General features: G+C 37.5%; 1 protein-coding gene across 1 annotated transcript; it reads left to right on the forward strand.

Annotated features, from left to right (window-relative positions):
- The first annotated feature begins 1,435 nt into the window (after positions 1-1,435).
- LOC124169644 (trypsin-1-like) lies at positions 1,436-6,822 on the forward strand. The gene is made up of 7 exons (XM_046548297.1): positions 1,436-1,540; positions 2,116-2,201; positions 3,449-3,537; positions 4,861-4,999; positions 5,648-5,761; positions 6,196-6,330; positions 6,585-6,822. The coding sequence occupies exons 1-7, from the start codon at positions 1,495-1,497 to the stop codon at positions 6,729-6,731; spliced, it is 756 nt and encodes a 251-aa protein (XP_046404253.1). The 5' UTR covers positions 1,436-1,494; the 3' UTR covers positions 6,732-6,822.
- Positions 6,823-12,866: the final 6,044 nt, after the last annotated feature.

Genomic DNA, 12,866 nt, shown 5'->3' on the forward strand with positions numbered 1-12,866 from the left:
CTTCACACGAGTACTAGTCTTATTCTTAGTCCCAAATGGGGTACATTCGAAGAGTAATTATACACCTAACCATCGAATTAGCTTCAGAGCAGCTATGAGCTGAGAGCCAGAATGAACGCAAGTGTATAATATAGGTATGTGTATATTTTGAAGGCCTTTTTTATGAAAGCTATTATTTAGAAGGAAAAGATTATTTGGAAAAACGTTCGACTAACTGTGTCGAGCTAAAACTATGTAGAGAAATAAAACCATTTCTTGCCGAATAAAATATATTATATTCAAAAATTCACGTACTTATCAACCACCCTCGTAAAGCCTAAACAATAGATATATTCAAATTATATAATGGTTCCCCTTCTTGAACGTAAGTTAGTTTAAGTAAGTTGACCCCTCAAGATAGCTGCGTAAGGCAGAGACCAAAATTGAAAACGCACCTTCATGATCGTTATGATAAATGGAATAAAATTGTTCATTTGATTTGCATCCAATGCATATTATTTCATAGCCCGATTAACATATGTAAGTCACATCCATATATTATGCCTTCAGTATTGCGTTGAGAGTTTAAATTTAATTGATATTTAATTTTGCCTATTACAAGAAACAACATTTTTTTTAAATGTCTATGGCCTTAGTCAGCCAATCAATCCCAATACATGATCATGTATTATGTCATTCTATTGGTTGCACGCAAGTTCCAATATTGGATCTATTTAACCTTAAATTCTTTGTATCATTTGCACATTTATTAGTTTTCAAGACATTAGTAACGTTTTTTACTCAATTTTTGAGTTTTTGTAACTAAGCTACTCAAAATCTTCCAGAAATGATGAAATCACGTAAATTCGCATTCGATAATACCACCTAATTATCATATATCGAGGGAAATATAACCCTAAGAAATTTCTGGATTCACAACATTTACCAAGGCATTTTTTATTCGTAACATAATGATTTATTTACATATCGTAGGCGAAAATTCATTTGATTGAATTGTTTTCTAATGGTTACCTAGCCCACAAACATTTACAGAAGATCTGTAAGGTATAAACAGACCAAGTGGGGCAACGAACTCGAGAAATCTCATTGAAAGCGACAGCTGATTGAATAAATTAACGAGACATAGTATCAAGTCCACAAACATAGATGCTGAAGATAAGAAAATCCTTCCATTTGAAAGAATAAAGCGATGGGGAAGGCCATGATTATGGAAATCCTTATCTATTTCACGGGCACTCAAGGTGATATCGCAATGAATTTTCAAAATTTCTAGATTAAATAAAAACAAGCAACGGGAAACCCATAAACACCGAGGTTTCAGAATGCAAAAATGATATCGCGGATTAAAAATAACTTGCAATATTTATCACTATAACTTAAGGACATGGAAGAAAAAAAAATTACGCAAATCATCAGGCTTATGATTCCTTTATATAGCTCGATAGGTTTCATAGATTTTCACAGATCTCTCGAGGGACTCTGACGATAGACAACATGTTCCGCTACTTGCTTCTCTCCTGCCTGGTGGTGTGTGCCCTAGGTAAGTACAGACAGACGTTTGGCCTATTAGAAGGAGATATTTTTTAACTGATATTTCAATCTATGGAATATAAGTTTGAATTACTAATTTCGGTAACGAGATCTGCTTCCTGCAAAGTTAACATAGAAGGCCTAAGATGTACTGCATAATATTTGGACAGTACACTCGAAATTAAACCAAAACATTAGGTTCGTATTGAAAAATAACGAAAACGGAAAAGTAGTATTAAGAGAACTATTTTAAGAATTAGGTATATTTCATTTCATAAATATAAATTCTCAAAGACAATACCTGATCATACTAAATATTTGATCGAGAATGCAAACATTCATCTATTTTCCTGAATTAAATTCGATTGATAGTGAACATTTATATTTAACCAAATTCTAAACTGTATATCTTGACCAAATTTAACAAATTTTTGGATACTGGTTACTTATCAGGCTCAAAACTGCAAATGCATGAATGCAAATTGACAATATAATTGACTCAGCTATTTATACATTACTGCCAATTAATATGCACTCATTTTATTCTCAAACCGAATGATTCCAATATGTTTAATTACCTTTCAGGGCGCGCTCCCAAATTGGTGCGTCCGAGATTCAGTGGAAAAATCGTGGGTGGAGAGACAGCAGACATCGAAGACTACCCATACCAGGTAAGGCATTAGATTTAGGGCCGTAGTCCAGAACTACATTCAAGTACTGATCCTGATTAAAACTAGACTCGATTGCTACGGTAGTATGACGAAACCTCACTTGAGTCCCAACTCAAATGGAATGGACAATGTACATAAATTTCCATGACAATTAATTCCCCTGAGACATGTATGTAAGTATGTGACTTCCTTTTTCCCCCGAACCATAAAGGACTTTAATAAATGCAAGTCGTAATTTCGTTAGAGAATTACCTTTCTATGTTGAAACGGCTGGTGTCCTAACACCCCTGCCACACGCCTTTTAGGCGGCTTGCGAGGTATGTAGATGTAGATTACACCGGTAAAAATCCGCAATAACTACACAGAGATGGAAGGTGAGGGATAGGGAATTACCCTCGCCGCCATGAAAGTCAACAGGGCCCACTATTAATGAAATCATTACTTGATTTATCAACGAAATTGGAAGATTTTTCTATGAGAGGAAAAATACAAAGATCATTTCGTCGGATAAATGGATAGCTTGGTCAGCGCAATGGCCCGGAATGCTAATGGTCTGTGGTTCGGTTCTCGGTCATAGAAATTATTTCTCATTGTAGCAATGTATCATCACCATTCAATTGGCAGGCTTGGAATAAACCCAATTGAATAACGTGAAGTTCCAAGATGTCCCAGGATTCACAGTGCACTCAGTCTATGAGGGATAATGTAACCCCTTGCGCTGAAATGACGAATCTACCTCGTCAGAAACTTACGATGTGAAGTCGCTCAATGATAAAAATAAATTAAATTATGAAAATTTGATGACGAGTATACGTTGTGTATCACGTTATCAGATTTTTCATAATTTTATCGCTATTTAGGAAAACAATACTGATATTTTGATAGTAAAACAATATTAAAACATCCATAATGTAAGTAAATGATTCATATCCCATGAAGTAAGACGCATTGGAAGGAATATATGATATTATACGAGAAACGAAAGCTATCTTCTTGATTCTGTTCTTACGGGAAAAGGGTTCCTTCGCTAGCAATATGAAGTAAATATAACTGTTCTACGTTGATTACGAAATACAAAATATCATTTAAATACCTACCATTCCGTTTAAAAATAACCACATAGTAAATAAATAGAGGATAGGGGCACGCTCTTCAGAAAATAAGTGGAAGGAGTTAAAAACGATAAATAATTCCCCTTCTATTGCACGTTGAATTATTTTTAAGCAAGATTAACTTCCACTTTACAGCTGGTCCTTCGCCGTGGCGGATACTTCGAGTGTGGAGCATCTATTGTCAGTGAGACCATGGCCATCACTGCTGCCCACTGCACCGATGGGTGAGTAATATCGATTCATAATTCCAACAAAACAATCTTCCCCACGATTTGCGTGATAAGTATAGGAAATACATAAATATGAAAAGCACAAAGCACAAAGATAAATCCACATTAAAAAATCTCCCTCAAATTTCTCGCACTAGTACCTACTAATATTTATTTATATTTTGATACATTGTAAAGCGTTGATGCATTAACAACCAGATTACTTCTATTAACTTAGAGAATTTATGAGACTGTGGTAGAAGTTCCCCCTTACATTAAACTCGACTGACGACGAGGAAACTCGATGTGGAATTTCGTTATAGTTCCGCAAAATCAGTTGGCCAATTTCACACGGTTGAATACCCTTTATGGCAAGATGAAATTATCGAAAATTGTAGAGTTGAAGCAGTGCACGTATACTGTGGAATTGACAACGTTTTTTTACAATTTCCCTTCACATTCTAATAATTCGGAACGAATGAAAAATACATATGGTGCCATTTCATAGGAGTGTTAGCCTTGCATCAATTTGTATTAATCTAGTCCTAACATTACCATAGTGTGTTACATGAGGTAAATGTGTTTCTTATTATCTGGTATTTGAGAATATATAACAAGCAACGTTATCCCATTGACAACTAGATACCATCAACTTCTAGTTCAAATAACCACTATACCCCTAAAAAAAACTACTATAAACTACCTATTCATCAATTCGAATAAAATCCATTCTTAACAAAACATGGTTGGAACAGTGCCTTTGATGGGATAGATATTTCACTTATTATTTCTTATTTCAAAACGAATAAAAACATGCAGCATTACCCCTTCTATAACTAGTAACCACCAACTACCAACCAACCAATGAGGGCTCAGGGGAGCCCTTCGAGGATACAAACACCGGGGCCGGAAACCAAGCCAGTGGCTTATACGCCCGATCACACGGGGAGGGGGAGGAGAGTAAGGGAAAAAGGAAAGAGGCGCCGCCGCGATAGGAGCCCAACGACGCCTCTGGGGTAGGAAAGGTGCGGAAGGAAGGGGAGAGGGAATAACACCCCAACGCTATAAAAGCGAAGGGGGCCCTACTAATTAGCGAAACCAGGCAAAGCCGTAAATGTGCCAGCGATTTTAGTGGGTTTTCCTATGAGGAAGAAAAATCCATCGATCAAATCGCTAGATAGTATCCATCAACTATGAATTAAATCAGCACTACACGCCTAAATTATCACAATCACCTATCCCTTCACAGCAAATCGATTTGGTAGTAATCTAAATCGGCCAAGAGAAATGACATGATTTATCCTTTTATATATAAATGCCTCGTCTTCCAACATTCAGGGCCTCTGCTGACGAACTCTCCGTGAGGGCCGGAAGCTCCGAAGTAAACTCTGGAGGAAGCATCCACCAGGTCACTAAGATCCACCAACACCCTGGATTCGATATCGGCGTTCTCGATGGAGACATTTCGATCCTGGAGGTAAATATAAAGCAGCACTGGCCGCATTGCTCAAAAATATAAGCTCAAGATGCTTCTTTCCACGATTTACAAATATATTTTGGCCAAATGCGTCTATTTTTTCGTTCGAAAATATATCCGCTCCAGTTCGGAAAATTGGTGAAGCATAATTCGACGCCTTATAGCTGAACTTTTTTTACTGATAACAAATGTGAGAATAAAAACGCAAAATTTTAACGAAAATGTAATCATAAATTTATAAAAATTAAGTATGATGTAAAAGGAAATATTTTCTGAACTTGACGGTTAAGAGAATGGTTAAAAACATAGACTAGAATGGCGATTATTTATTATAAAAAGCGAGGACAACTATGCCGAATGGAAAACTACAATATTTCTTTATTTAATAGGACTCATCCAAAGAAAACTGTGCACAAATTCAATGACTGAGTATTCCACATCAGGATACCTAATAGTATTACCATCTATGTATTTTTTTAAACTGTCACGCGTGGTACGATATTAAAGCAAATTATTATGACTGATTGCAAAACGGAATAGATCTCGAATGACTTTGTCGATGAATTTAAGCTTCTAGAGAAAAAAAATCGGATTGTTAGAAGTTGTAATAATTAGGAAATTACACAATTAGAATCATTCCTTTTCCAGGTGAACCCACCATTCGAGTTCGGCACAGGAGTCCAACCCATTGCTCTTCCAGCCAGCGACATGGACGTGGCTGTTGGATCAAACGCCGATGTTTCTGGATGGGGAACCACCACGGTAAGAATACGACACTTAGCAATACTGAAGAAATTGCAATCACGTAACACACCTCCTATTTATTCGGAAAAACAAAACTTTTTCGGATAATTGGAATGACTTTCATCGTAATGATCATGAACATTCGTCTCATAGCAAAATCATTTTGTCCTAATAAATTACTGAACAGATCACTGGACCACTCTCATTATAACATGAAGTACCGAATGTAAAACGTAAAAATATCAAGAGAAAATTACCAAGTATCTCTACACATAATTCCTACTGACTTATTCATGATAAATTTTATTTTCGGAAAAAGTAAACCTCTTATGATTAGAATCGTCTATATTCCTGTCCCTATAGTGAAATTAATTCTGCCCACGGTAAAGTTCTTGAAACTTGTTAAGGAACACAAGCCTAATCTGGACCACTATCTTCACTTGTCTACGCAGGAGGGAGGAAGCCTACCCGATCATCTCAGACATGTCATCGTCAAAGTTGTTGATCAGAAGGAGTGTAACCAGGCCTATGGATCCATCACAGACAACATGATCTGCGCCGGTGCCCCAGGAAAGGACTCCTGCCAGGTAATTAGTCTTTCGTTCAACCAAATAATGAAAGCCGACTACGTTATTAAAACTTAGGCATAAGTATTCGACAATTTTTTCCGATTTCTGGAAGAACTCGTCTGTCAAGCGGAAAGCTGTGCGAAACACCAACAGATATAACCCTAAACCGCCATGTTCTTGGGCCTCTTTTATTGGAGTCCCCTTGGTTTGAATCATGGGTAACTGCCACCTCGTCTTCGTCTCTAATTCTCTACCTCCTTGTCTGTCTACAGGGAGACTCTGGTGGCCCACTTGTTGAAGACGGAAAACTCGTCGGAATCGTCTCCTTCGGTTACGGCTGTGCTGAGCCCGGATACCCAGGTGTCTACACCAGAGTGACTGCTCTCCGTGACTGGATCAAGCAGGAAGTCGGCCTGTAGAAACGTCGTCACGTCAAATTCTGTGATCATTTAATCTCATCTGTTTACTGTTGTTCGCTAAATAAACATTATCATCATTATTTCCTTTTAATATCTAGTTTTACTGCAAATATACCCTTCCCTACTAATACCCTCAATTCGTCTTCCAGGCTTCCAGAAAAAAATTTCAAATAAAACAACGAAATTTCTAACGTTTATTTTTACGCTAATTAGCATATTAACTAGCTGCTTATGGATGGAGAGAACTCTAGTCATTTTCCTCCCGAGAATTCGAACGAATGACAAAGATTCTCTTCATTTAATCTCATCTGTTTACCCTTGTTCGCTAAATAAATATTTTATTTCCTTTTAACATACAGTTTTATTTCAAAAATGCTCTTTCTCAATCGTACTCTCAAATCGTCCTCGTCTTCCTGGCTTTTAAAGGAAAATTAAAAATTACACAACTAAATCTATAAGGCTTATTTTTAACTTCATTTGCGCATTAACACGTTACCCTCCGGGAGGCGAGATTTCGCATCATTGTTCTCCCGAGCGTAAAGATATTATGCTGGTTTATGAACGAATATTACAGCGCCTCATTGTTTTAATACTTTCCGTACCATGATATAGATTCCGGTTAATTGGGAAATATCGGGACTTGTGCACTTTGCCCCAATTAAGCGGCTGTCCCAATTAGGCGAACTATCCTGTATATGGGCATAAACAAACGTTGAAATGATAGGAAGATGACTAAAGAATGTTTATAATGCAACATAGGTTTATCAAACTATTAATTTGATAGTTTAATGTATTAATAAATAAATTTAATTATTTAATAGCGAGTTTAGTTAATTTATTATGATTTTTAATAATTATAACAATTTATATAAAAATATTTTTCACAGCGTCGGGCGACGCCAAATGAATGTCTTTTACTAAGTCCTATTAAAGAAAAGTCCTATCCTCTTGTGGATAGTATAACAACAAGAACTTTCAAAATAGGGTAAGAATAGGAACATTTGTGAAAAATAAGAGTAAATCAAAGGAGGTAAATATAAAAAATAAGTATTCTGAAAACAAAAAATTTTAATTTCGTCGCGAGTATAGAGTCTATGTCGCCGACTCATGGCCCAATAAAGCGGCATGCTGTCCCAATTAAGTGGAGAATACTCTGGGATATTTCTCTATTGGGATCTGTTCTCCAAGATCTGCCCCAATTAAGCGGCTGCCCCAACTAACCGGTGGACCCATTAAACGGAATCTACTGTATTTAAATGAAGGGGATGAATAACACTGTTCTGCAAAAAAAAGTTCAAAAAATGTTCGGCTACAATTTAGGGGGTTTCTGGATAATTTTGGGTTGCTGAATCCGAAAATGACCTCCATTTTTACGAGCAACCCCTACATTGGGGAACTGCAACTGTGCGGAAATATTATGAACATTATTATGGGTGTAAAATTTGTGACCAAGACAATTCGTGGGCCCCTAAATTCTGTTGCAGTGGTTGTCTTAGATGTCTTTGTGAATGGTTAAACGGGGAAATTGTTCCCTACATTTCGTAGTGCCAATGGTTTGGCGTGAACCCGCTTGCCATTTAACGGATTGCTATTTTTGCCAAACGGACACTATGGGGCTTTCAACAAAAAAAAGCTCAAATATAACCTCTTGGGTCGGCCCAAATATCTTACCGCCTATCCATTTCTTCATATTTAGAGACAAAGTAGTCGCAGGGGCCTAAATCTGGAGAATATGCTGGGTGAGTAAGCAGTTCGCGGCCTAATTTATGGATTTTTGCCATGGTGACCATACACGTGTGCACCCGTGCATTGTCTAGACGGCACAGTTCTTTTTTCTCCTTCAAATGCGGTCGTTTTTCCTTCAAATCAATATCGGATCCGTCCAAAAGCTCTTCATAATATTTACAGGTGATCTTTTTACCCTTTTGTAAAATATATATGCGAATGGCACCACGTGCATCCCAAAAGCTGTGGCCATGACCATGTTTGCCGACAGATACACCTTAGCCTCTTAGGTGTACGTTCATCCTCAGAAACCGATGGTCTTGCTTGTTCTTTGGTGTCTGTAGTATAGCGATGGCTTACTTTTCGCCCACGGTTACGAAAGGGCGAAAAAACTCGAACCGAATCCATCTGAACATCGCCAAGCACTACTTAGAAGTTCATACTGTTATGTTATGCTCCATGTAGACAATGGCGGCACCCATCGCGCGGATAGCTTTTTCATGTCCAAATATTCATGTAAAATGTGATATAAGCGCTCATTTGAGATGCATATAGCATCAGTCATCACACGAATATTCTTTTTTTAAACGTCCAATATCATTCCATGGGTTTTTTATCGATGATTTCTAGCGTCAAAACCTCTTTCGGGCGTCCTGAACGTTCGACGTTACTTCTACTGGTACGACCACAACGGAATTCAATAAACCACTTCTTTAACATTGGAATTGATTGCGCAGAGTTTCCATAGTGTTTATCAAGCCTTTCTTTGGTTTCAGCGTCAATTTTTATGCCCCATAAATAATGTTTAGTCAGTGCACGAAATTCAGTTTTTTCCATTACCGTTAAAATTCACAGGGTTGTCTGCTTTGAATGGCTGTCCAACGCAAATTTAAAGACTTAGCTAGCTCAAAATTTTACAGCTGTTTACTGATAGATAGTAACGAAAGGGAGTATTGTTGTATTTATGGTCCCTACGTGAGAAATGCAAAAAGTCACGGACTTATCAAACAACCCTCGTAGCATTCGGTACGACGATTTTTGCGCAGTAAGATCACCAGGCATGCATTCACTACTTACGCTTGAATCTGAAATCAAATTTCAACTACATCGAACTAACAACCATGCCTCGGTAGTGCATTTAGATAACTTTTATTCCTCTCCATTGACAATTATAGCATAATTACCCGAGCCATTATAATTAATCGTGCATCTTAATCCATTTCCTATCTGTCACCGAAGTAGTCTGTCACTGCAGTTTCTTGTTGTCCTTTTGTTTTTGTAAATGTAATTATTGTTTTCTACATGTTATATTGCGTCTTCGTCCTCTAATTTATGTATTGTTACCTGGCCACTATAAAATGGCAAGTATATGCTGTATGTGGTTATATTTATTTAAAATAATATAAAGATAAAAATTTCCGTCAACCGTAGCTATATGACTACACCCCACTATTCTGAGCACAAGAGTCTCTTGAAGAGAACCCGAGCTTTTTCATGATATCGCAGTCTTAAATATGTCGTTGAAGCTTGTTCTTCTTCTTGTTCTTCTTCTTCTTGTTATAATCTGATCCACGTATTAGTTTATTTTTGAAGCCGGTCTTAATTAGCCCACTGACGGAAAGAGACGGGGGCGAAACGGAAATTCAATATGGAACCCTACTATAACTATAGAAATACATGCGAGTATCATAAAACTAACCAGGAAATGGCATTTAATATATTACGAGCGGGCTTCCCCCGCTCTTTTTCATGCAGGTCCACAGAGGGGTAGGCGCGTTTCTAATTTTAAAATGTAGAAAAAAAAGGCAGGCTCTTATGTACAAATTTAATTGGAATGTTCATGTACAATTTGAGGTCAGAGGACCTCTTTAAACACAACATTGGAAGTAATTACACTACCCTCGGTTAAACGCACATGATGACTCATACTTACGTATCAACAGGAGACTTGAATGTGGAATCAGCCGCATTTTGATAAAAGTTATTTAAAGAATTAGAGATATTGTTGCAAATGAACAAATGTATCAGTTTGTGCGCCGTTAACTTCAGGAATATTTACCGGTTTTTGTTTTTTTTTATTATTTAAAAACCAGTTTTGGGAAACAATAGCAATATTTAGGAAGTAAAATATGCCGTCGCATGTTCTCTGATAAATTCTGTGCATTTTGGTACCTCATTTGTAGAGTTTGGTTGCGTATAAGTTGAGAAAAAGGTATCTATACAGTAAAAATAATATAGAAGAGTGCCACTTTTCTTCACCCAGAAATATGCTATCCCTGAAGATTCTTCCTTTCCATCAAGGTCACTCGTATAAACTGAACAGCATTAGATTCTAACCTCGTTACCATCCAGTGTAACTACATGACTATGGGTGTTTCTGAAGAAACAAGTTGAAGTATAACCAAAATATGACACTAGATTACTAGACTACCATACGAGCAGCGTACCTAAATATCTTCACAGTCTCTAGCAGAAAGTTTTCCTGGCGGAAACGGGTTGAAATAACCATTGTATTGGTCTTTTCCTCCCTCTCAACACCCGTAACTATGAACATTATCCACAATTCGGCCTCAAAATGTGTTGTCGCCCACTGCGCAATTAAATGCGTTAACAAAAGTCTTCACTCATGTCACTGACGGACAAATTGACGTGAGTTTCACGGGGAAATATGGTATATATTAGGGATATTAATCTAAATTTATAGACATGAAGATGTGATCTATTATATTCAGTACTTTTCAATGCTATTCCTCGGAATGACAAATACTATGCTGCAAAATATTGGAAAAAAGTGCATCGCACCGCACTCATTATCGAGACGCGAATATTTTTCAGTTCAGCGCACACACCAGCAAATTTTAACGACAAAACACTATTTACTAGTGCAATAACTCAATATGTCCCCGAGAAAGCGGCAGTTTACGACGGAAAACCACCTTCAAATGATATGCTGACCCGCAGCAAATTATCAAAGACAAGCTCGCTAATTTTTATGTAAAATAACAATTATCTTATCAAGACGGGATTTCAAAGTGCTGATCTTTCAAATTACTGTATGAAAAAGGCAACTTGAGAGGTTTCTATGCTATCATCTGAAGTTCAGCGCTCACACTAGAAAATGTTTATGACAAAACACTATTTACTATAGCAATAACTCGATATGTCCCAGAGAAAGCAGAAGTTTACGACGGAAAACCGCCTACAAAAAAGTTTCATCACGGGGAATCATATCGAAATAGCACGAATATAACAAAAGAGGATCCTCAAGCAGGCCTCTTAATTTTTTGTCGCTCACCGCGCATTTAAATGGGTTTACAAAAGCCGCCACTCGTATCGCTCAAGTTCAAATTGATTCGAGCTTCACGGGAAAATATGGTATTATTACGGGAAGTAAGCGAAATTTATTCACATTTTGACGTGATCCATCTAATTCATTACTAATGTTGGTGGTGGTTTTCGCGAATTGCCGCGTGGGTAACATTTTCACAATCAACGTTTCACTCCTCCTACTGGGAGCGTTATCAAGAGAATGGGAGGGATCCCGTTCTCGTCCCGAGCTTATATAGGTTTCGTTACCCATTGTTGACTCGATTTTGAATTTTAGGCGATAGCCGTTGGTATTAGGCATGGGTGGTCCTTAAAAATGTACCGGTATTTTTTTGATGAGTATTAAAAAGCAATAATAGTACTCTCCCGGTAGTACCGGCGAAAAAATACCGGTATACCGGTACTTTCACAATTGATAAAATATGTTAATAAGTTGAGATTTAACGCTTGTCTTACCCTAATTATCCGGTATTTCGGCAAATTAGCGTAACATACAGAAAGAATACATTGAAAAAATTATTAACTGGATTTTTTTTACGAAAATTTATCGGAAAAATACATGAAGGCTAGATTCTCTAATAGTGAGAAGGGTGATAGCGATGAAGTTTTATTTCTTGGAAATGGCCTATTTCGCTTGATATATTATCAAAACTCAATTGTTTAAGTAGCTGGGTAGGTAGTTGATTGATAGCATATAAGATGGCAGAGCCGTCGAAGTACCGGTATTTCTAGTACCGATACTCCGGTAGTACCGCCAAAAAAATACTGGCCGGTGCTACCGGAGTAGAAAAAAAATAGTACTCGGTACTACCGAATACCGGTATTTTTGCCCATTCCTAGTTGGTATATTGGGCCAGGAACCCTCTCCATATGCGGCTGAGGCTATCCATCCTCCCTATTAAAGTTGCTTGGCCTTTTCGCTATCTCGACGGATTCACGTACATGACGCGGATGATATTCTTACGTCTTCGCCCATACCCGTGTAGCGTTAAACATTATTTTATGCCCAGGGCTGGAGGCGTAATGTTCAGCGACAGCTGATGCGTCCCACTGGTGTAGTTTTAACGCTCTTTCATGCTCTTT

Source organism: Ischnura elegans, chromosome 12, assembly GCF_921293095.1.
Source record: "Ischnura elegans chromosome 12, ioIscEleg1.1, whole genome shotgun sequence".
NCBI classification, from domain to species: Eukaryota; Metazoa; Arthropoda; class Insecta; order Odonata; family Coenagrionidae; genus Ischnura; species Ischnura elegans.

What these genes read in the sequence shown, in the direction of transcription:
- LOC124169644 (XM_046548297.1), top strand. Translation starts at nt 1,495, where the DNA reads ATGTTCCGCTACTTGCTTCTCTCCTGCCTGGTGGTGTGTGCCCTAG. An exon ending in CCTGGTGGTGTGTGCCCTAG is followed by an intron (nt 1,541 to 2,115) that starts GTAAGTACAGAC and finishes ATTACCTTTCAG; the next exon opens with GGCGCGCTCCCAAATTGGTG. An exon ending in GAGACATTTCGATCCTGGAG is followed by an intron (nt 5,000 to 5,647) that starts GTAAATATAAAG and finishes TTCCTTTTCCAG; the next exon opens with GTGAACCCACCATTCGAGTT.